The sequence below is a fragment of the Lithobates pipiens genome, unplaced genomic scaffold, assembly GCF_037356315.1.
Source record: "Lithobates pipiens isolate NorthernLeopardFrog02 unplaced genomic scaffold, aLitPip1_a1.2 Scaffold_3, whole genome shotgun sequence".
Classification (NCBI taxonomy): Eukaryota; Metazoa; Chordata; class Amphibia; order Anura; family Ranidae; genus Lithobates; species Lithobates pipiens.
In genome coordinates this window covers 237,470,619-237,495,006 of record NW_027507790.1, presented here as the reverse complement: position 1 = coordinate 237,495,006, position 24,388 = coordinate 237,470,619, and the positions used below count along the sequence as shown (strand labels likewise).

General features: G+C 45.5%; 1 protein-coding gene across 1 annotated transcript in view; it reads left to right on the top strand.

Annotated features, from left to right (window-relative positions):
* LOC143941032 (O-acyltransferase like protein-like) overlaps window positions 1–24,388 on the top strand; it is a 121,530-nt gene that overhangs the window by 21,016 nt on the left and 76,126 nt on the right. Inside the window, exons 2-5 of the mRNA XM_077462914.1 lie at window positions 1,930–2,069; window positions 14,264–14,342; window positions 22,769–22,904; window positions 22,985–23,184. Coding sequence (XP_077319040.1) covers window positions 1,930–2,069; window positions 14,264–14,342; window positions 22,769–22,904; window positions 22,985–23,184 — 555 coding nt within the window. The remainder of the gene's footprint in view (window positions 1–1,929; window positions 2,070–14,263; window positions 14,343–22,768; window positions 22,905–22,984; window positions 23,185–24,388) is intronic.

Below are 24,388 nucleotides of genomic sequence, written 5' to 3'. Positions count from 1 at the left end.
ATTACCGCCGCTGGAATCTTTTTTTTATTTTTTTATTTTTAATAAAGGAATTTTTCAAAAGTGTGTTTGTTTTATTTAACCATTTTTTACACTTTCTTTGTGAAATGGTAGGGGTACTTTTGTACCCCCTTACCATTTCAAACAGGGGGGGGCCGGGATCTGGGGGTCCCCTTGTTAAAGGGGGCTTCCAGATTCTGATAAGCCCCCCGCCCGCAGACCTCCACAACCACCGGCCAGGGTTGTGGGGATGAGGCCCTTGTCCTCATCAACATGGGGACAAGGTGCTTTGAGGGGTCACAGACCCCCAAAGCATCCTCCCAATGTTGAGGGCATGTGGCCTGGTATGGTTCAGGAGGGAGGGGGGGCCGCTCTCTCGTCCCCCCTCTTTTCCTGCGGCCTGCCAGGTTGCGTGCTCGGATAAAGGGTCTGGTATGGATTTTTAGGGGGAACCCCACGTCAATTTTTTTTTAAATTTGATGCGGGGTTCCCCTTAATATCCATACCAGACCTGAAGGGCCTGGTAATTGAATTTGGGGGACCCCCACGCTTTTTTATTTATTTATTTATTTATTTTTTTATCAATGACTTTCAATGAGTGTTCTCTGTATTACGGAGCCGACAATTCATAATAGCTGCGAGTGATTTTAAAGGACTTTTTTTCCTGCATAAATGACACTTTGTGCAGGGACAATTCTAAGCACAGAAAACATGCGCCCCTTCACAGGCATACTATAGACAACCCCCCCCTACGAAATTTAAAGGAATATTATACTTTTATTGTTTCACTTTAATCATTATTAAAATCACTGCTCCCGAAAAAACGGCCGTTTTTAAAACTTTTTTTTGCATTGATACATGTCCCCTGGGGCAGGACCCGGGTCCCCAAACACTTTTTAGGACAGTAACTTGCAGAATCTTTTCTCTCTGTCAAATCTTTTTTCTCTGTCGAATATTTTCTCTATATAATCTTGGACTAATAGAGGTAAGGTTAGGCACATTCGACCACAGGTTCTATAGACACAGATTGTTGTCAGAGTCATGTCGAATCTCCTATTCTATATCGAACTGTTGTAACAATGAAAACGAAAATAAAGCATTTATTTATGTCGGATCTTTCGTTTTTCGGATTTTGTGCTTTCGTTATCGTTTGTCAAAACGAAAACGAAAATAGCTGAAATTCGGACGAAAATGCATTCGGACGAAAACGAATGCACATGTCTATTGTCTACATCAGTATTTCCCCTTTCTTCCTCTCCGTGAGACGACCGCGGGTATCCCGTGGACATTGAGTCTGCTGGACCCGTGGTCGGACTCACGGAGCTCATGGCGGGTGCGCACATGCCTGCTATGCAAGCCTCACGAGATCATGTACATTAGCGTGATTGTGTGCAGTGGAGCCAACCTGCCGCAGTAAAACTGCAGCGGCTGGTCCGCAAGCGCTTAAAGCCAAACTCTGGGTAAAAAACATACAGTAGATGAAATATATAGGAGTTTTTTTTTGTCTTACAAAAGATATGTATTTAACAGCAGTTACAGTAAAACATGATATTTCTGACCAATGACCATCCAGTGCTATGGTTTACTCAGCCCTGCTACACAGCACAACCCTGTCTTGTAAAGGAGGAGACTTGACTTTCCTTGCTTCAGTTAAGTTACTTTCAGGTTTCGTCTCTCCCCCAGCCTGAATGATGAGCCCATCCCTCTGTTACTCTGCTCTCTCCTCCTACCAGCATGCCTCTTGTTAGCATACAAGCACTTTAACACAACTGACTGTCTCCTTCCGCTGCTTCTTCCTCTCCTAGTCTGAGTTCTGCTGTACAGGGGTTTGCAAAAGTAAAATCCAGGTGCTTGCATGAAAAAAAAAACCCAAAAAAACCCATGTAACATTAGACACAGAGTGAACATAATGTATGTGTGTTCTTCTTGCAGTGTACGATGCAGTGGGAAAACCAGGAAGCAGCTTACTGACGGGAAATGTGGACAGACTGGGGTCGTATAGTGAGTGCCTCTCGGTAGAAGATCCCCAAGAGAACTTCAAGGGGGAATACTGCAAACTGCATGTGGAGCAGGTATGGTTATTCTTCCTTGATAACGGTTATGCCCCTGTACACACGATCTGATGGAAAATGTTCGATCGGATCTTGTTGTTGGAAACTCCGATCGTGTGTGGGCTCCATTGGACTTTTTCCGCCTGAGTTTCCGACACACAAAGTTTGAGATCTGGATCTAAACTTTTCCGACAACAAAATCTGAATGTTTAAATTCCAATCGTGTGTAGACAATTCTGACGGATACTTTATAGGCCCGTCGTACGTGGTTTACGTCACCACGTATGTAAAGGGCGCTAGGGATCCCGCGTGTACAGGGCGCTAGGGATCCCGCGTGTACAGGGCGCTAGGGATCCCGCGTGTACAGGGCGCTAGGGATCCCGCGTGTACAGGGCGCTAGGGATCCCGCGTGTACAGGGCGCTAGGGATCCCGCGTGTACAGGGCGCTAGGGATCCCGCGTGTACAGGGCGCTAGGGATCCCGCGTGTACAGGGCGTTAGGGATCCCGCGTGCACAGGGCGTTAGGGATCCCGCGTGCACAGGGCGTTAGGGATCCCGTGTGCACAGGGCGTTAGGGATCCCGTGTGCACAGGGCGTTAGGGATCCCGTGTGTACAGTGTGTACAGGGCATTAGGGATCCTGTGTCAATGTAGACTAGTTACTGCAAGATCGCATTCCAATCCATAAAACCTGGTGATCCGGTCTGTGGCACGCTTCCTGTGTTGGGATGTCTCCAGTATGGATGAACAACAGAGACATCTTCAGACAGCAGCATTGTTAATCTGTGGAGAAAGTAGTGTAATGCCCCATACACACGGTCGGACATTCCGACCACAAAATCCATCAGATTTTTTCTGACGGATTTTGGCCCAAACTTGTCTTGCATACACACGGTCGCACAAAGTTGTCGGAAAATCCCATAGTTTGGAACGAGGTGGCCTAAAACACGTACGACAGGACTATAAAGAGGCCAGTAGCCAATAGCTTTCGTCTAGTCATTTATTTTGAGCATGTGTGGCACTTTGTCCATCGGAATTGTCTACACGCGATCGGAATTTAAACAATCGGATTTTGTTGTCAACATTTTTTAGATCCGACTCTCAAACTTTGTGTGCCAGAAATTCCAGCGGAAAAAGTCAGATGGAGCCAACACACGATCAGATTTCCCGACAACACGATCCAATCGCACATTTTCCGTTGGAAAGTCCGACCGTATGTACAGAGCTTTAGATTCCCTAGCAGATTTATATGTGTATGTGTTAGCCCTTGTACACACGGTCGGACATTCCGACAACAAAATCCGTCGGATTTTTGCAGGCGGATTTTGTCCAAAACTGGTGTTGCATACACACGGTCAGACAAAGTTGTCGGGAAATCTGATTGTTCGTTAAGTGATGACATAATTTAGTTACGACGGGACTACGTATAGGCTAGTAGCCAATAGCTTTGGTCTAGGAATTTGATCTGAGCATGCGTGGCACTTTGTCCAATCGGAATTCTCTACAAACAATCGGACAAAGTCCGATTGGATCATGTTGTCGGAAAATTTTATAGCCCAGCTCTCAAACTTTGTTGGTCGGACATTCCGACGGAAAAAGTCAGATGAAGCCCACACACACGGTCAGATTATCCGACAACGCGGTCCGAACTGACATTTTCCGTCAAAATGTCCGTGTGTACAAGGGCTTAGACTTGCGCACTGACAAAAAATCTGTTCATTTTCATTTCATTCGTTTTTTTTGTTTTTTTTGTTTTTTTTTCGGAAAATTGAATATTCGGAAATTAATGAATTTGTCAAAATTTGTTAAAAAACAAATTCAAACTAAACAAATTGCACATGTCTATTATGTGTTATAAAGATGATTCTGAACAGGCATACAAGGTGATAAGTACAAGGAGGTGTTTGTCACCTCCTAGACCTTTCAATTTTATTATTGGCACACCTGGCTCCGACAGTATGGTTTTCACTATACTCCAGCACTCCAAAAGTATATGGCTCTCTTACACAGAAGCCATTCTGCCCATCCCTCCTCTCCTCCTTGTCCAACCACAGAAAGCTTTGGATTTCCGGAAACAGATTCACAGAATGCAAATCATCCTGTAATTGGATAAGGCGAGAGGAGGTGTGGGCAGAGCAGTTGCAAAAGCCACTGTGACTGCTGTGTAAGACACTTGTAGTTGGGGTATTGGAACACTGGAAGTATAGAATTAGTTATAATATCAGGGTGTAAGCAAGGGTTAGTACCCCTTTTAGGGAGACCCCCTCCCCTGGGATGAAATTGTGGGAGGGGATAGCTTAGCCCCATAACCTAGAGATGGAAGAGCCTGGGATAGAGGGGGATGGGAGAGGCTACCCCTAGTATACTGGTGTGTGAGCTTGTTAGGAAGTGAACCCTTAACTACCTCCAGAATGTTTTACCCCCCTTCATGACCAGGTCATTTTTTGATATACGGCCCCACGTTACTTTAAATGACAATGCACAGACGTGCAAAGCTGTACCTAAATAAAATGTATGCCCTTTTTTTTCCACAAATTAAGCTTTCTTTTTGTTGTATTTGATCACTTCTGCGGTTTTTATTTTTTGTGCTATAAACGAAAAAAGCCGATAATTAAAAAAAAAAAACAATATTTTTACTTTATGCTATAAAACATATTCAGTAAAAAAAAATGTAACAAATCTAATTTCTTCATCAATTTAGGCAAAAATGTATTCTGCTACATATTTTTGGATAAAAAAAATCCCAATAAGCGTATATTGATTGGTTTGCACAAAAGTTAGAGTGTCCACAAACTATGGGATATATTTACAGACTTTTTATTTATCTTTTATGTTTTACTAGTAATGGCCACCCAAGATATGAACCATCCTTTTTTTTTTTTTTTTTTTTTTATATTTTTATCTGATAAGGTGATGGGAGGGGGACTGAGGGGATGTTTAATTTTGATGTATTGTGTAAACAAAATAAATATCTTAATAAAGAAATAAAGTTTAAAGAAAAAAAGTAATGGTGGCGTCAGCATCTTATAGCAGGACTGAGATATTGTGGCGGACAAATCGGACACTAAGTGACACTTTTGACACTTTTTTGGGTACCACTGACACTAATAGAGTGATCAGTGCTACAAAATATGCACTGTCACTGTACTAATGACACTGGCAGGGAAAGGGTTAACATATAGGGCGATCAAGGGGGTAACTGTGTGGCCAACATGTGTTACTGTGTGCTGCTTTTACTACTGTTTTACTTCTGTCAGAAGAGAGCCTTGTGTTTGTTTACCTACACAGGGCTCCCTTCGGTAATGTTCAGAGCCAATCACCGGGTGCCAGCAACCAATCAGTGACAAATCAGCCAATCGTAGCACAGCCAGGGTGGCGGGGGCATGCGGGTGTGCCCCCTACCCCAGCGTGCGGATCACCTACTACCTACTTGATCTGGCGCAGAGTGGCTGCCCTGCTGCACTATATCTATGATGGGTAAGTGGTTAATTTTTACCTATAATAATATAATAAGCCTATAATAAGGCTTGCCTATAGGTACAGTAAATATCTCCTAAAGGTGCGCCGGCGTATGCACACTGGGCTCTGAATGGACTGTGCCATCCATTCAGACCTCTGTGCAGCGGCCGTGACTCCCGCACGGAAGTGACCTCATCGTGACTTGGCCATTCAATTGGTCAAAGCCCACAAACCGGGAAGGAAGACCAGGTGAAGGTGGAAGTGCCTACAGTGGTGACAGAGCTCCACTGGAGGGCTTCATCTTCAGGTAAGTTTGTCATGATGTGCTAGTATGCAGTGCATACAAGCACATCATGACTTAAGCTGCCCAGAGGCCAATTTTATTTTATTTTGGTGCTGTTTACTACAGCTTTAACTGTATATACTCCATTGGGGAACTCACCTATTACTGGAGGAACGGATTACTCCATCCACGCTAAACAGTGTAGATGGATGAATCCCCCCCTGCAGTAACTGTAATCTGTTGCTGGCTGTCGAAATACCTGCCCAGTACCTGCATATGATTGGCTAACAATATATTATTTATACATATATATCCCTCTATCCATATGCTTTTCTGGTCTGCTTTATATAAACCATTCTGCATTGTATCTCTAGTAGTTTGCTACACCATCATTAAAGCGGGAGTCCGCCGGGACTCCGCGTTTTTTTTTTTTTTTTTTAAAGCCAGCAGCTACAAATACTGCAGCTGCTGACTTTTAAAATAGTGACACTTAACTGTCCAGCGCGCCCGCGATGTCGGCACCCGAAGCCGATCTCTAGATCGTCTCTCGGGTGCTGCCGCCGCCATCTTGGGTATGGGAATCAGGAAATGGAGCCTTTCGGCTTCATTTCCCGGTTCCCTACTGCGCATGCGCGAGTCGCGCTGCGCAATAAGGACGGTCCCCGCTGCCTCTGGGATCTGTGTGTTTTCCCAGCAGGCAGCAGGGCACTTGCGGAAAGGGGCGGGCACTTGCGGAAAGGGGCGTAATCTACGCCCCTTTCCGCAGAGAGCTATCCCGGAAGTGGGTGCAGATACCTGTACTGTACAGGTATCTGCACCCCCCTCCCCCCTGAAAGGTGCCAATTATGGCGCCGGAGGGGGAGAGGGTTCCGATGAGCGGAAGGTCCACTTTAGGGTGGACCTCCGCTTTAAAGCTGAATTACAGGCAAAGCACTATGAAATACATTTATATGAACTTTTTATGCTTGTCAATGGAGTCCAGCCAATCTTGTGATCCTCCTGGCACCCCTGCTACACACCGCACTCAGCTTGGTGAACTCACTTTACTGTAGGTATTGGTAACACAACTTGGCCACTAGCGATGAGCCAAATCGCCCTGGGCTCGGTTTGAGCAGGGTTCAGCCAGTGGAGTCACTAGGGTTAGTGTCACATGGTGCGGAAAAAATTGGTGTCACCCCCCCCTCCACCAACCATGGTCCCCCCTCAGTACAGACCCCCCTCCACTAACTACAGACCCCCTCTCTCAGTATAGACCTCCTCACTAAGTACAGACCCCCCTCCTTCAGTATAGCTCCCTCAGTGCAGACCCCCATCCATCAGTATAGACCCCCCTTAGAGCAGACCCCCCTTGCTGCAGATCCCCTCCATAAGTATAGATCCCCCTCAATGCAGATCCCCATCTATCAGTATAGACCTCCCTCGCTGCAGATCCCCTCTATCAGTATAGGCCCCCCATCCAGCAGTGTAGACCCCCCCCATTCATCAGCGCAGACCCCCCACCTCATTGCAGACCCCCCTCCCTCCTCCATCAGTGCACACGCCTCTCACTCCTCCATTAGTGCACACCCCCCTCCATCAGTGCAGACCCCCCCCCTCCATCAGTGCACACCCCTCTCCCTCCTCCATCAGTGCACATCCTCCTCAGTGCAGACTCCCCCTCCGTCAGTGCAGACCCCCTCTCCATCAGTGCATATCCCTCTCCCTCCTCCATCAGTGCATACCCTCCTCAGTGCAGACCCCCCTCCATCAGTGCAGACCCCCTCTCCATCAGTGCACACCCCTCTCCCTCCTCCATCAGTGCACACCCCTCTCCCTCCTCCATCAGTGCATACCCTCCTCAGTGCAGACCCCCCTCCATCAGTGCAGACCCCCTCTCCATCAGTGCACACCCCTCTCCATCCTCCATCAGTGCACACCCCCCTCCATCAGTGCAGACCCCCCTCCATCAGTGCACACCCCTCTCCCTGCTCCATCAGTGCACATCCTCCTCAGTGTAGACCCCCCTCTCCATCAGTTCACACCCCTCTCCCTCCTCCATCAGTGCACACCCCCCTCTATTAGTGCAGACCCCCCCTCCATCAGTGTAGACCCCGTCTCCATCAGTGCACACCCCTCTCCCTACTCCAACATTGCACACCCCCCTCATTGCAGACCCCCCCCCCCTTCCATCAGTGCACACCCCTCTCCCCCCTCCATCAGTGCACATCCTCCTCAGTGCAGCCCCCCCTCTCCATCAGTGTAGACCCCCTCTCCATCAGTGCACACCCTCCATCAGTGCACACCCCTCTCTCTCCTCCATCAGTGCACACCCTCCTCAGTGCAGACCCCCCTCCATCAGTGCATACCCCCTTTCCATCAGTGCACACCCCTCTCCCTCCTCCATCAGTGAACACCCCCCCTCAGTGCAGACCCCCCCCCTTCCATCAGTGCATACCCCCATCAGTGCAGTCCCCCCTCTCCCCTCCCATAGTGCCTTCCCCAGCACATAAATTTGCATTACATTAAAAACTTTACAGACCTCAGAACAGCACAGGATAGGCACAGCCGCGTGTGTCCCTCTGACTTCCTCCTCCTTCTCAGATGTAAACAGAGAGGAAGGGGAGGTGTCCTTCTGTCCGCTCCGCTGTGAAGGGGTGAGGACTGTGTAGTGAGAGGTGCCGCTGCCCACAGGTGTCACCCCTCTGTCAGGGTGACCACATTTCCAAACTACCATTCAGGGACACCCCTATTTTCCCAAAAATCTGCTTGTGCTATAATGAATCACAGCACAGCCGGGGCGCCGGGTGCGTGCTCTACCCAAAAGCACTGTTCACGCCCCCAAAAAGGCCACCGCATTGCCACTTTACTCACTGACAGTAATTGTCCTGGCTGGTAGAGACCCATTTCACCTTGTTCCAATGCTGGCTCAGTGACTAGACAAAAGAGGTGGGATTTATAATGTCTCCAATCACAAGCAGGGGGCGGGGATTGTACCACTCCAGACATTCCCGGCTCAGACAAGTACTGTCAGTGAGTAAAGCAGCGATGTGGCGGCCTTTTTTGGGGGCATCAGATTGGCCGGGGGGAGGGGGGGAGGATTTCTGTGTCAGTTTTATTCCGGGACACTGTATTTTCCTGGAATGAAGTAACCCAGGATCTGGGACAGACCTACAAAATGCAGGAATGTCCTAGGCAATCCGGGACATGTGGTCACCCTACCCTCTGGCATGTGTTACCCTGTGCGGCCCGCACCCCCCACCCCCCCCCCTAGTGACGCCACTGGGTTTGGCGAACTTAGAAGGAGTTCTGATATTGACCCCAAACCCCACTGAAATCGGTGACAACTGAATCTGTCAAATTACAAGTGCCCATTTTCTGAGCTAACAGGCAATGGGGGTGTAAAACAAACTAGCATGGAGTAGAGTGGTGACACATACCAATGCAAAAACATGCTTAAAGTTAAACATTAAAAATTTAAAATGTATTTATGCCTGACGCTGTCTTAATCCTGCCTGTGAAGGGACGCATCTTTGTGATGTACAGAAAGTGCTGCAACTTCACTGACAATTACAATTGCCAGCAAATTACTTTAAAAGCTTCTTTGTAAAAAAAAAACAAAAAAAAAAACACCACACAGTCAATCTTTTTTTGTTTATAGCGCAAAGAATAAAAAACGCAGAGGTGATCAAGTACCACCAAAAGAAAGCTCTATTTGTGAGAAAAACTGACATCAGTTTTGTTTAGATACAGCAATTCAGGGCCGCACAATTATCATATAAAGTAACACAGTGCCGTACTGCAAAAAATGGTCTGATCATGAAGGAGGGTAAACCTTCCAAAGCTGAAGTTGTTAAGGGAGACTACACAGAGAAAAAAAAAAAATGTGTGAGGCCCCCCTAAAAATCCATTCCAGACCTTTATCTAGGCATGCAGCCTTGCTGGCCAGGAAAGGTGTGGGGGGGGGGGGGGGGTGCAGCCCCAACATAGATGCCTTGCCCATCTTGATTAGGACAGGGGTCTCTTCCCAACCAACCTTTTCTGGTGGTTGTGGGGGTCTGCAGCTGGGGGGCTTATAGGAATCTGGAAGCACCCTCTAATAATAAGGGAGCCCCCAGATACCACCTATCATGCACAGCTGCACCAGTTTTAGTAAATCAACCCCTTTGAGTTTGGTATGGATTTCTAGGGAGTACCTCACACAAACAAAAAAAAGCGTGAGGTCCCCCAGGAATGAATTTTTAGGGATACGCCACAGGGGGGGGGGAAATTCATACAGCCTGGCTGGCTAGGAAAGGAAAGCCCACTCCTATAATGAGGGAGCCCCCACATACCACCTATCAAGGGCACCCGCACCAGATTTTACAATCTCCAATTTCAGTAAATCAACCCCTTTGAGTCTGGTATGGCTTTCAGGAGAGTACCACACACACAAAAAAAAGTGTGAGGTCCCCAGGAATGGATTTTAGAGTGTGAAGTCCCACCTAAAAATCCATACCAGACCTCAATCTGGGCATCCAGCCTGGATGTCCAGGAAAGGTGGGGGGCTGGGGCCCCAACATAGGATGCCTTGCCCATCTTGATGAGGACAAGGGTCTTTTCCCCACAACCTTTATTTGGTGGTTGTGGAGGTTTGCAGCTGAGGGGCTTATAGGAATCTGGAAGCACCCTCTAATAATAAGGGAGCCCCCAGATACCACCCCCCCCCTCCAATGTGAATGAGTATGGGATATGTAGTACACCTACTCATTCACAAAACAAGTTGTAACCTAGAAATTAAGACACCCAAAAGTCCTTTGTTTTTGTTTTTTTAAATCCTCAAACATTGTCCCTCATTGTAAATCCATCACCAATCACAATGCCTGCCACCTGCTGATTCGCCCCCCAAAAAAACTCACAACTGGGTGCACCCGATCAGCACAGGAACAAGATCAACCAGTGTCCAGGGCGAAGATAGGGAACTGCGCCCCCCCACCCCCTTCACTGGGTGGAGAAAGGGGGCGGGGCCCATACTGGCAAGCAGCAAAATGTTTGTTAATTTTGTGGCATGCAATGAGTGTCCCGTCATACGTGTTGTATGTCACCGCGTTCTTGACGGTCGTAATCTGATGTGACCGTGTGTATGCAAGACAGCTTGAGCAAAATCCCGTCGGAATTCTGTCTGGAAAAACATCAAAGTTTTTTCCGACCAAAATTCCGATCGTGTGTACGCGGCATGAGACTAAAACAATTGAGATGACTGAAATACGACTAAACCTAAAATGCCATTTTAGTCAAAAGGCTATGACTAAAACTAAACTGAAATTTGACATCAAAATAAACACTGCACTATCAATAAGAATAAGTATGGGGCATCCACTAATGGTAATATATTCAGGTTATATGTGCAATCGCATTACAGCCAATAGATTTTACAGTTTTGGTTGTTTTGTTTTTTTGTCAAGTTGCACTTCTGCTTGTCAAAAAGCTGTCTGTATTGCATGATCACACCTTAATACTATAAATAATAACACGTTATTACATTTTTACTCCGGGAGTATATAATAAGCAGTGGCAGCTGGTGCTCAATATTTCTTTTGGGGGTGGGGGGGCGGGAGACGGATGGGAATGCGATGATCGACTCCCATCAAGCCCCCCTCCTAAGACTCTCCCTGGCCAATCGGGTCTCGGGACCCGCTTCCTGATTAGCTGAGAGGAGAATTTGGAAGACAATAGCGAATATTAATTTGCTATTGTCACACAACTGGGTAGGCTCAGGGCACAGTGCTCTGCGCCCCAAGCTGGCCCTGTTTTGCCAATTAGATTCTCAGGCTGTAATCATATGCTTCAAAAAAAAAAGCCCCAGTGAAATCCATGCATCCAGTGCCCTGCATGTAGATTAGGGGCCGGACGCATGGATTAGGGGGGTGGCACCCCTTATGGATGGGCTGCCACTGATAATAAGAAATGCTTAGAAATGAAATAATAAAATAAATGCTTAAATAATGCATTAAAGTTTTTAACTAAACCCATTTGATTTAATGTACTGGAGATTTTAGTCAACTAAAATACGACTAAAATTAAAACAATTCAGATTATTATTACACAAGATTTATATAGCGCCAACATTTTGCGCAGTGCTTTACAATGTAGGGAGACACTACACCAACAGTACAATTCAATACAAGAGGGTTAGAGGAGCCCTGCTCCTGCGAGTTTACAATCTAGGAGGGAGGGTCTGGTGAAACAAAAGGTAGGGACTGTGAGGGATGAACTGATGAGGTGAGTAAAAGATTTGGTTGTTAGCTGGATACAGGATAGACCACCCTAAAGAGATGAGTTTTCAGGGATCGCCTAAAAGCGGACAGAGTAGGAGATAGCCGGACATAATGGGTTAGCGAGTTCCAGAGGATGGGAGAGGCTCTCAAGAAGTCCTGGAGACGAACATCAGAGTAGGAGAAAAGGGCGCTAGAGAGCAGAAGGTCTTGGTAGGAGCAGAGAGGATGATTTGGGTGATATTTGGAGATAAGATTGGCGATGTAGTTCAGTGCAGAATTGTAAATGGCTTTGTATGTTATTATTAGTGTTTTAAATTTTATTCATAGGGCAATTGGAAGCCAGTGGAGGGATTGGCAGAGAGGAGTGGCGGACACTGAATGGTTGGTAAGGTGGATGAGTCTGGCAGCGGCATTCATGCTAAACTGAAGAGAGGATAGCTTGCGGAGAGGTAGGCCAATGAGGAGGGAGTTACAATAGTCAAGGTGAGAGATAACAAGGGAGTGAATAAGTTGCTTAGTGGTCTCAACAGTTAGAAAGGGGCATATTTTGGAGATGTTTTGGAGGTGAAGTCTGGACGATTTGGATAGTGATTGGATTTGGGGCTGAAATGACAGGTCAGAGTCTAGAGTTACACCTAGTACCTTGGCACGAGGGAAGGGATTGATGGTTGCACAGGCTGGAGGAAAAATTATGAGCTCCGTATTAGAAAGATTGAGTTTGAGGAACTGGTGCGACATCCATGTTGATATGTAAGTTAGTAATGCAAGAGGAGACTGAAGGAGCGAGGTGAGGAGTAGAGAGATAGACTTGTGTGTTTCCAGCATAGAGGTGGAACTGGAAGCCATGGAAGTTTATTACCAGACCAAGGGAGGAGGTGTAAATGGAGAAGAGAAGGGGACCAAGGACAGAATCTTAAAAGGTACTCCTACAGAAAGAGCAAGTGGAGAGGAGGAAACAGAGTTAGAGGTCACACTGAAGAAGCACTATGATAGGTAGGAGGAGAGCCAGGAGAGAGCAGAGTCTTGGAGTTTGGCGAGTGGAGTTTTTTTGAGGAGGAGGAGAAGATGGTCAACAGCATCAAAGGCTGCAGAAAGGTCAAGTAGTACGAGTATGGAGTAGTGGCCATTGGTTTTAGCAGTAAGTAGGTCATTAGTGAGTTTCAGTAGGGCAGATTCAGTGGAGTGTAACAAGTGGAAGCCAGACTGTAAGGGCTCCAGAAGGTTGTTGTCAGTGAGGTAGGAGCTAAGACGGTGGTAGACTAATCGTTCTAAAAGTTTTCACGCAAACAGAAGCAAGGAGATGGGTCTTAAGTTGTTCATGCTGGTGGGATCCAGTGGGGGCTTTTTAAGTATGGGGGTGATCAGGGCATGTTTTATATGGTAGGGGGAGGTGCCAGTGGAGTGGGAGAGGTTGAAGATATGAGGGAGCATAAGATAGAAAAGGGTGACTATAGTAGATGTGAGGGAACAGGATCCAGGGGACAAGTGGTAAGGCTAGCTTCTGAGAAAACTTTAGAGACCTCTTCGGTAGCAGCAAGGTCAAAAGAGGTGAGTGTTGAGAGTGGATTAGTACAGGGTATGTTGAGTGGGTTAGATGTCTGTGCAGTGGAGGTGTCCCCATGATTTGCATCAATCTTGTTTTTGAAGTGATTGTCAATCTCGTGAGCAGTGAGCGAGTTACTGGGTGGAGATGGTGGTGGAGAAAGTAGAGAGTTAAAAGTAGAGAAGAGACAACGAGGACTGGATTTGTTTGGCAGTACGGAGGGAGGAATTATATTTTAAGAAAGCAGATTTATATTGGGTGAATGCATGCTGGGAGTTGGTTTAAGCCACACTAGCTCCAGTGCTGGGCTATGTCTCAAGGTTTCTGGTGTTGTCAGTCTGCCAGGGTTGTAATAGTTGGGGCCTGACATTTTGTGTGGTGAGAGGCGCAAGAGAGTCCGGTGAGGCTGAAAGTGAACTGTTGTAGATAGAGGTGGCCAGGTCGGGGGAAAGACAGGGGTGAGATTTTGTTATGAAGGTGCTCAGTTGCAGAGTAGAAAAGAGAAGGAGTAAAGTGGCGAAGGTTTCTGCGGGTAATTGTTTTCTGCTTGACTAAAATACGACTAAAACTAAAATGGCAGTCCAAGTCCAAACCAAATTGTGGGCTTATTTCTATTGGTCACCAACCTGATCCAGTTTGATTATTATTTATTGAAATATTGATTTATTTTACAATATACTCCTGTTATTATTTTTCAGGAAGGAATAAAGTTTGTGGTTGGGATATGTGTTCCTGATTCTTGCACTAGCCAAGACATCACCCTATTGACCTCTATAGGTAAATGAAATGATGTGGTTATTCAAAGCTGTATGTATGTGTGATGGGCCCAGTAGCAAAACTATTAAGAGTCTCCCTGTCACTCTCCAATCTCAAAGGTAATTATTTTAGTGAATCGGTATACTGATAAACTGATCAAAGCATTTGTAAAGGTTCATGATCTTAAAGTAGAACTAAAGCCAAAACATATTTTTTTCATTTTGCATAGAGTAAAGAAGGGTTACAACCCCTGGCATTTTTTTGTGCCCTCTGTGTCCTTTTGGGGAGATTTCTCTCATTTCCTGCCCCATGGCTACAACAGGAAGTAAAAGGAAATCCCTCAGATATGAGGGAAATCCCTGGTTGTCAGAATTAGTACCCCCATTAGAAGATTTCCCCTCTATTCCTGATAACAGTCATCAGGATAAACAGAGAGAGAGAATCCCCCTAACAATGACAGACATCAATAAAAACATGAAAAGTGTTCTAATACCTCTTCACTCTATCCAAAACGATATTAAACTCAAAACCAAAAAAATATTATATTGCAGCTTACCAATTCTTAGATGTGGCTGTATTAGTTTTATTTTTTATGCTTTTTTTTCTCTTTATGTTTACCTGGTGATCCGGTCAGTAATTCTATTATTTTTCAACTTCCTTAAGCAGACCAAGCTGTTCAGCAAAAGTGGCAGTTAGCAGGTTGAGACAAACCATGTATGGTACAATATTTTTTTTTATGGAAGTTTCAAGGTTACATGTAATTCAAATATAAAGAATATAATAAAGGAATTCAAAATAATATATACAGTGCCTTGCGAAAGTATTCGGCCCCCTTGAACTTTTCAACCTTTTGCCACATTTCAGGCTTCAAACATAAAAATATAAAATTTTAATTTTTTGTGAAGAATCACCAACAAGTGGGACACAATTGTGAAGTGGAACGAAATCTATTGGATATTTTAAACTTTTTTAGCAAATAAAAAACTGAAAAGTGGTGCGTGCAAAATGATTCGGCCCCTTTACTTTCAGTGCAGCAAACTCACTCCAGAAGTTCAGCAAGGATTTCTGAATGATCCAATGTTGTCCTAAATGACTGATGGTGATAAATAGAATCCACCTCTGTGTAATCAAGTCTCTGTATAAATGTCCCTGCTCTGTGATAGTCTCAGGGTTCTGTTGAAAGCGCAGAGAGCATCATGAAGACCAAGGAACACACCAGGCAGGTCCGTAATACTGTTGTGGAGAAGTTTAAAGCCGGATTTGGATACAAAAAGATTTCCCAAGCTTTAAACATCCCAAGGAGCACTGTGCAAGCGATCATTTTGAAATGGAAGGAGTATCAGACCACCGCAAATCTACCAAATCTACCAAGACCTGGCCGTCCCTCTAAACTTTCAGCTCAGACAAGGAGAAGACTGATCAGAGATGCAGCCAAGAGGCCCATGATCACTCTGGATGAACTGCAGAGAACTACAGCTGAGGTGGGAGAGTCTGTCCATAGGACAACAATCAGTCGTACACTGCACAAATCTGGCCTTTATGGAAGAGTGGCAAGAAGAAAGCCATTTCTCAAAGATATCCATAAAAAGTCTCGTCTAAAGTTTGCCACAAGCCACCTGGGAGACACACCAAACATGTGGAAGAAGGTGCTCTGGTCAGATAAAACCAAAATCAACCTTTTTGCCCACAATGCAAAATGATATGTTTGGCGTAAAAGCAACACAGCTCATCACCCTCAACACACCATCCCCACTGTCAAACATGGTGGTGGCAGCATCATGGTTTGGGCCTGCTTTTCTTCAGCAGGGACAGGGAAGTTGGTTAAAATTGAGGGGAAGATGGATGCAGCCAAATACAGGACCATTCTGGATGAAAACCTGTTGGAGTCTGCAAAAGACCTGAAACTGGGACGGAGATTTATCTTCCAACAAGACAATGATCCCAAACATACAGCAAAATCTACAAAGGAATGGTTCACAAATAAACGTATCCAGGAGTTAGAATGGCCAAGTCAAAGTCCAGACCTGAATCCAATCGAGAATCTGTGGAAAGAGCTTAAAACTGCTGTTCACAAACGCTCTCCATCCAACCTCACTGAGCTCGAGCTGTTTTGCAAGGAAGAATGGGCAAGAATTTCAGTCTCTCGATGTGCAAAACTGACAGAGACATACCCCAAGCGACTTGCAGCTGTAATCGCAGCAAAAGGTGGCTCTACAAAGTATTAACGCAAGGGGGCCGAATAATTTTGCACGCCCCACTTTTCATTTTTTTATTAGTTAAAAAAGTTTCAAAAATCCAATAGATTTCGTTCCACTTCACAATTGTGTCCCACTTGTTGGTGATTCTTCACAAAAAATAACAATTTTATATCTTTATGTTTGAAGCCTGAAATGTGGCAAAAGGTTGAAAAGTTCAAGGGGGCCGAATAATTTCGCAAGGCACTGTATTTTGTAATCATTACAATATATAATCATTAAAATTAGAGTATAAAAATGAAGAAGTAAGAAGCAAGATGAATAACTAATAGTTTGGAAACCTGTGTTGAATAAAAATGAATGAATAATAAACACACACACACACACACACACACACACACACACACACACACAGCAAGCTCTAATACACAATATTCAGCATTTAGACACTAAAACATGTCAACTAAAGTAAAATAAGATATAAAAAGCTATCCTTTTTCTGTCCCCCCTTTTTAGGATTACCTAAAATAGTAAACTAAATAAAGTTTACAAAAATTTGAAGACAGTGCTGCTGTTCAAAGATGTCTCTCTTGCTCCTCCATCCAGAGTGGAGACACCCTAAGACAGGAAGTTTGTACTATCCGGATCTCCAAGTAAAAAAAAAAAAAAAATGAAATAGCTATTGCCATTGGCTCCCGCTACTGTCAATCACAGCCAGTGAGACAATGAGGAGAAAGCGGGGGCGGGGCCAAGTCATGCTCCATGTGTAAATAGACACAGAGCAGTGGCCCGGCTGGAGGGAGGGGCCAGGAGCGCTAGCGGGGGATCCGAGGAGAAGAGGATTGGGGGCCGCTCTGTGCAAAAGCATTACACAGAGCATTCAAGCAGTTATGACATGTTTGTTATTTAAAAAAAATAATCTGACTTTAATATAATTTTAAAGGATGAGTTCACCTTTGGAACATATTACATGTTCTACCTGTATTAAGGGTGGAACATGTAGCTTGTTCCAGCTCCTGCCTCCACTCTCCCTGATCCACCCCCCTCCCTGTGACAGCGGACAAGGGATCTTCTCCCCTCACCCACTGTCACAATTCAAAAGCACCACAGCCGTGCAGAGTTCTGCGAACGAATTAACTACATCTACCGTTGGCCTCCACGTTTGACGGCTTGTAGCTCTCAATGAGAACTCCATTCAGTAACTGCCCATACAAGGTACAGGCAGACAGCTGTACTGAGTGTCTTTTAGGATCCAGGCATTGGAATGCCTTATAGGCTACAGAGTAAAAAAATTATAAATGCACTTTTTTTTTCTACCTATGTTTTTGTAAAAAGTGAACTTAGCCTTTAAGCCAGCTGTAAATTCTGCTGAGTCAGCAAGTGTCCATAGAAAGATTGAGATCTATAAAGAAATGTCATTGCATAGAGAGACATTTGAAACAGAACAACGATAAAATACACAAAAAAAAAGGAAACAACACCAACACAAAGAAGACTAAAAAATAAACCGAATGACCCTAAATACACATGACAAAAAAAGTGTAAAAAGAAAAAGTTTTTCCTTTTTTATTTAAAGAATATGTTACCCCAACATTTCATATTTCTGATATGTGCCTGCTGTACCATGTACTTGTATGAGAAAGTATCCTATTCTCTTTGTATTACTTTATTTGTGTGAAATCCCTGGTGTTCCTGCCAGTCCCTCTGCTTTCCTGCTAAAAAAAACTGACCACACTGGGCATGAGAGCACAGTGTGGTTAGTTTTTTGGCTGTGCTGGGAGTCTGCTTTCCTTCAATGATTAGACTTCTGTTCAACCTCCCTCGCCCCCTACACAGCCATTCCTTGGGAAGACCAGTGCAATGCTGCTTCTCCTCACCCTGCTCTCTGCTGCAGATGAGAACAGAGGGTATATGATCACTTATAAAAAAGTAGGCTTTTCCCAGATCTCCACATCTACTGAGTGTTTGACATGTATAATGTGACGTATGCATTGCAAATCTGTTATCTTCAGAATGTAGGTGTTCCCTCTCCCCCAATTACCTATATTATTATACAGGATTTATATAGCGCTGACTGTTTACACAGCACTTTACAATGTGAGGATAGGCTGTACAATTACAATACAGTTTAATACAGAAGGAATCAGAGGGTCCTCGTTAGAGCTTACAGTCTAGGAGGGAGGGAAACACGAGGTAATAACTGTGGGGGATGAGCTAAAGGAGAAAATAAATGTAGAGTTGTTAGGTGGGGGGGCCGGATAGGCCTCTCTGAAGTGATTCGTTTTCAGAGGTCGTCTTAAAGTGGACAGAGTAGGAGATAGTCAGACAGATTGGGGTAGGAAGTTCCAAAGGATGGGAGAGACTTTGAAGAAGTCTTGGAGGCGACCATGGGAGGAGGTAACAAATGAGCTAGAGAGTAGGAGGACTTGGGAGAAGGAAGAGAGCGATTTGGTTGGTATTTTGAGACTCGGTTAGTGGTGCAGCTGGGTCCAGAGTCATGGATGGCTTTGGAAAAAAGGATAATGTTGGTGTTGTTTATATTGAACTATTGTGGAACAACATCTGCACACAGTATCCTTTATTGAGGTTATTGATAATAAGGGAGTTTCTACTTTGTAAGGATAACAGACTAATTACATACAGCGTCTTGGAAAAGTATTCATACCCCTTGACATTTTCCACATTTTGTCATGTTACAACCAGAAATGTAAATGTATTTTGTAGGGATTTTATGTGATAGACCAGGGGTGCCCACATGTGGCCCGCGGTGCCCTCTGATGTGGCCCGCTACCTCCTGCTCTGGGATAGCAGATGGGCATGCCCAGAATGCGGGCTCCCGACCCGCCATCCCTGAACATCAATGTGAAGAACAGAGCCGGCACTAGAGGGAGCAGAGCCAATGCTTTCTGTATAGTGCCGGCTCTTGTCACAGGTGGACTGATACCAAATATACTCCGCCTGTGACAGCAGTGATACAGGAAGCATCAGCTCTGCTCCCTACTGCAGCTCCTGTCACACTGATGCTCCAGGATGTTGGGTCAGGAACCTGTGATCTGGGACAGCAGTCACCATTAGTATCCACCAGTAATACCTACCAGTAGTACCCACCAGTAGTAACTACCGGCAGTACCCACCAGCAGTACCAGTTAGGCCGAACCAACCAGCAGTACCCACCAGCAGTATCCGCCAGTAGCACCCACCAGTAATACCTACCAGCAGTACCCACCAGCAGTACCAGTTAGGCAGAACCACCAGCAGTACACACCAGCAGTATCTGCCAGTAGCACCCACCAGTAATACCTACCAGCAGTACCCACCAGCAGTACCAGTTAGGCAGAACCCACCAGCAGTACCCACCAGCAGTACCCGCCAATAGTACCCACCAGCAGTACCAGTTAGGCAGTACCCACCAGCAGTACATGCCCTGGAGGACAGCCAGCGGCAGCTGCCAGGCATACCCACCTGGGGGACAGCAGAAGCTGCCAGCTATACTCGCCTGGGGAACAGCAGCAGCCAGCGATTCCTGCCGGAATCCTGAGGAAGAAGTGAAGATTGAGGTCAGTTTAAGGTTAACCGCTATGCATCAGTGTGAAAGCAGCCTTTCACATGATCAGTCCAATTGGGTCCGTTTGCTACTCTCTATTCACCTCTATAGAATGGCAGATATAAACAGACTTGAATCTGCTTAGGGCCGGTTCACACTGCGAGCCGCGGCGAGGCGTCTCCGACTTCCTCGCCGCGACTTGCAGGGGGGGTCAGCGGCGACTTGCAGAGGACTTCTGCATAGAAGTCAATGCAAGTCGCCCCCGAAGTCGCCCCGAAGTAGTACAGGAACCTTTTTTCTGAGTCGGAGCGACTCGAGTCGCTCCTCTCAGAACGGTTCCATTGTACTCAATGGGGACGACTTGCGGGAGCGAGGCGAGGCGAGCCGTGTCGCCTCGCCTCGCGCCGCAGTGTGAACCGGCCCTTATACTGCCTATCTCCAATCCAATCAGCTTAAAAAAAAAAAAAAAACAGGCGATCTGTCCCCTTCTGTCTGGGTGGATCAGACTGGAGGGCCCATAGAGTAGAGCGGGCTTTGTCCGTGTCTTCTCTGCATATGCAAAGTGGACACAGACCTGTCATCCACCAGCTCCTCTCATTGTGGCCCGCAATCAGTTACCAAATCGCTAAAGTCGCCCTCGCTCTTCAAAAGATTGGGCACCTCTGTGATAGACCAACACAAAGTGGTACATCATTGTGAAGTGGAAGGAAAATGATAAATGGTTTTCCAAATTTTTTACAGTTAAATATATGAAAAGTATGGGGTACATTTGTATTCAGCCCCCCTGAGTCAATACTTTGTAGAAACACCTTTCACTGCAATTACAGCTGTAAGTCTTTTTGGGGATGTCTCTACCAGCTTTGCACATCTAGAGAGTGACATTTGTGCCCATTCTTCTTTGCAAAATAGCTCAACCTCTGTTATATTGGATGGAGAGCATCTGTGCACAGCAATTTTTAAGTCTTGCCACAGATTCTCAATTGGATTTAGGTCTGGACTTTGACTGGGCTATTCTAACACATGAATATGCTTTGATCTAAACCATTCCATTGTAGCTCTGGCTGAACCTCCATCCCAGTCTCACATCTTTTGCAGACAGGTTTTCTTCTAATGCCGCGTACACACAACCAAACTTTCCGACAGACTAGGTCTGCTGGTCTTCCCGACGGACTTTTGGTGTAGTTCCGACGGACTTTCCAAACAAACAGACTCAGCGACACATGAACGGACTAAGTCCGTTCGAAAGTCCGTCCATTTTGAAAGTGATGACGTAAAGGGGACTAAAAAAGGAAGTTCAATAGCCAGTAGCCAATAGCTTCCCTTGCGTCGTATTTGGTCTGTCAGACCAGAATACAGATGAACGTTTTTCCCGATAGGAATTGAGTCAGTCGGACAGATTTGAAACATGTTCTATTTCTATGTCCGTCTGATTTTTTTTTACGAAAAACAATCAAATTAGCCCACGCACAATCGGATTGTCTGACGGACTGATTCTGTCGGACCTAGTCTGCCGGAAAGTCCGGTCGTGTGTACGCGTAATAAGACTGCCCTGTATTTGTCTCCATCCATCTTCCCATCAACTCTGGCCAGCTTCCCTGTCCCTTCTGAAGAAAAGCATCCCCACAACATGATACTGCCACCACCATGTTTCACGGTGGGGATGGTGTGTTCAGGGTGATGTACAGTGTTAGTTTTCTACCACACATAGCGTTTTTCTTTTTTTTAGGCCAGAAAGTAACATTTTGGTCTCATCTGACCAGAGCACCTTCTTCCACATGTTTGTTGTGTCCTCCACATGGCCTCTGCAAACTGCAAACGGGACTTCTTATGGCTTTCTTTCAACAATGTCTTTCTTCTTGCCACTCTTCCATAAAGGCCAGATTTGTGGAGTTCACGACTAATAGTTGTCCTGTGGACAGATTCTCCCACCTGCGCTGTGGATCTCTGCAGCTCCTCCAGAGTTACCATGGGCCTCTTGGCTGCTTCTCTGATTAATGCTCTCCTTGCCTGACCTGCCAGTTTAGGTGGACGACCATGTCTTGGTAGGTTTGCAGTTATGTCATACTCTTTCCATTTTTGGTTGATGGTTTGAACAGTGCTCTGTGAGATGTTCAAAGCTTGGGATATTTTTTTATAACCTAACCCTGCTTTAAACTTCTCCACAAATGTATCCCTGACCTGTCTGGTGTGTTCCATGGCCTTCATGATGCTGTTTGTCCACTAAGGTTCTATAACAAACCTCTGAGGGCTTCACAGAACAGCCGTATTTATACTGAGATTAAATTACACACAGGTGGACCTTTTTTTACTAATTGTGTGACTTTTGAAGGCAATTGGTTCATCTAGATTTTAGTTAGGGGTATCAGAGTAAAGGAGACTGAATACAAATGCACGTCACATGTTTCAGATATTTATTTGTAATAAAATTTGAAAACCATTAATCATTTTCCTTCCACTTCACAATAATGTGCCATAAAATCCCAATAAAACACATTTAGGTTTTTGGTTGTATTACGGCAAAATATGGAAAATTTCAAGGGGTATGAATACTTTTTCAAGACACAGTATGGTGATATGACTATGGCGGCAGTTCTCTATTGGATGTAGTGTACTTTATCCTTTTGTATTGGTGATCGCACACTGTATTGTTAGAAAACAGCCTGGTATAAGTTAGAATTCCTTAATCTCAACAATAATTATTTTTCCAGGCCTGTTCAGATATAAGAACGCACCATTCCTGGCCCCTCTGCCCTCCATCTTCCAGAATGAAACTGCTGTCACCGTGGCCAATACAGTCTGCTCCCGAGGCCTCTTCCCAACTAATCCATTTGCCATTGTTTGCCTGTAAGTATGAGCTTAATGCCACATTAGTGTTCCATAAGCCTCGCAGAAGTATCAATAATTCTTCTCTGTGCTCCTGGCAGATTCCTCAGTGGACTGCTAATCATCTTGCCAATAATTGGATCCATTTACACTGCGGTTCTTCACTTCAGAGACTCGTCATCATTAGCCCAGTGCCAGAGCATCATTCTGCACAGGAAACCGAGAGCTCCGGACCAAGATAATCCGGCCATGAAATCTCCTTCCGCCCCGGAGGAGGACTACAGCAATGAGAAGACACCAAGTAATCTACAGTCGATACATAAATACTATTTCACACTGAATTGCCCAGATCATTCGGTAGATTGCTCAGTGCAATTACAAAGAAATATTGTCATTTATGTTTCTAATAGGACAGACAAAACATCTCCCATGGCTAGATTAAAGTGAACCTCCTGCTTTTTTTCAGATGGAGCAAAGCAACAGGTTCACTTTAATGCCAGTCCCACCAGCAGCTTATACCTACCTTCCCTTTGCTCCCCTGCTGTTGTGTTCAGTGGGAAGATAAAAACCAGGTACTCCTGAGTAGAGAGAACATTTGAGTTACTCCCCCCCTTCCTCCAACATAACACCCCTGGAACTTGGCACTGGAATTTAGCCTCTAAAGCCCCAATGCCAGTACATGGGGTTGGTGGGAGCAGGAGGAGTTTATCTGTCGAGTCACTGCATAAATGAGGAGCTGGGTAAGCTGAGCTGCTGAGTCACTGTTGGGAGAGGGGAGCAGAGGGAGCTAGGCTGTTGAGTCACTGTCGGAGTGGGGAGCTGGATAAGCTGGGCTGCTGAGTTATTATTGGAAGGGAAGTAGTAGAGGGAGCTGGGCAACTGAGTCACCACAGGTAGTGGGGAGCAGGGTAAACTAAGCTGCTGATTCACTATTGGGAGTGGGAAGCAGATGGAGCTGATCTGCTGAGACGTAGGCGCAGGATGAGCTGAGATATCATGGGGGGGGATGTGGGGGGTGAGGGTGCGGTAGCAGGAAGAGCTGGAAGGGGTTGCAAGCTAAGTTTCTAAGATGATAAATGACTGCTGGGATGAAGGAGCAAGGGTGTGCTGAATTACTGAGACAAGGGCTTGGACAACTTCAGTGCTAACATTGTGAAATTTGAGACTGAATTACTCCAGATGGGCTACAAAGGTTAATGTGAGCTTATTTTAAAGGCAATTGACTGCTTGTTAAGAATATGTAAATACTTGAATGTCCATAGGCTGGGCACAGGTTCACTTTAAGGTGTTACTAAAGGTAATTTTTTTAAATTAAAATAATGAACATGTTATACTCACCTGCTCTGGGGTCCCCCGCCAGCGATCTTGGCTCTTCCTCCTTTGCTCAGGTGCAAGCAGTGCGTGCTTGCTCCTGAGCCTCTCCCATAGACCCACACAGCAGGGATAAGCCCCGCCCCCGTTTCCTCCTCACTACATTTGATTGACTGCAGCAGGAGCCATTGCCA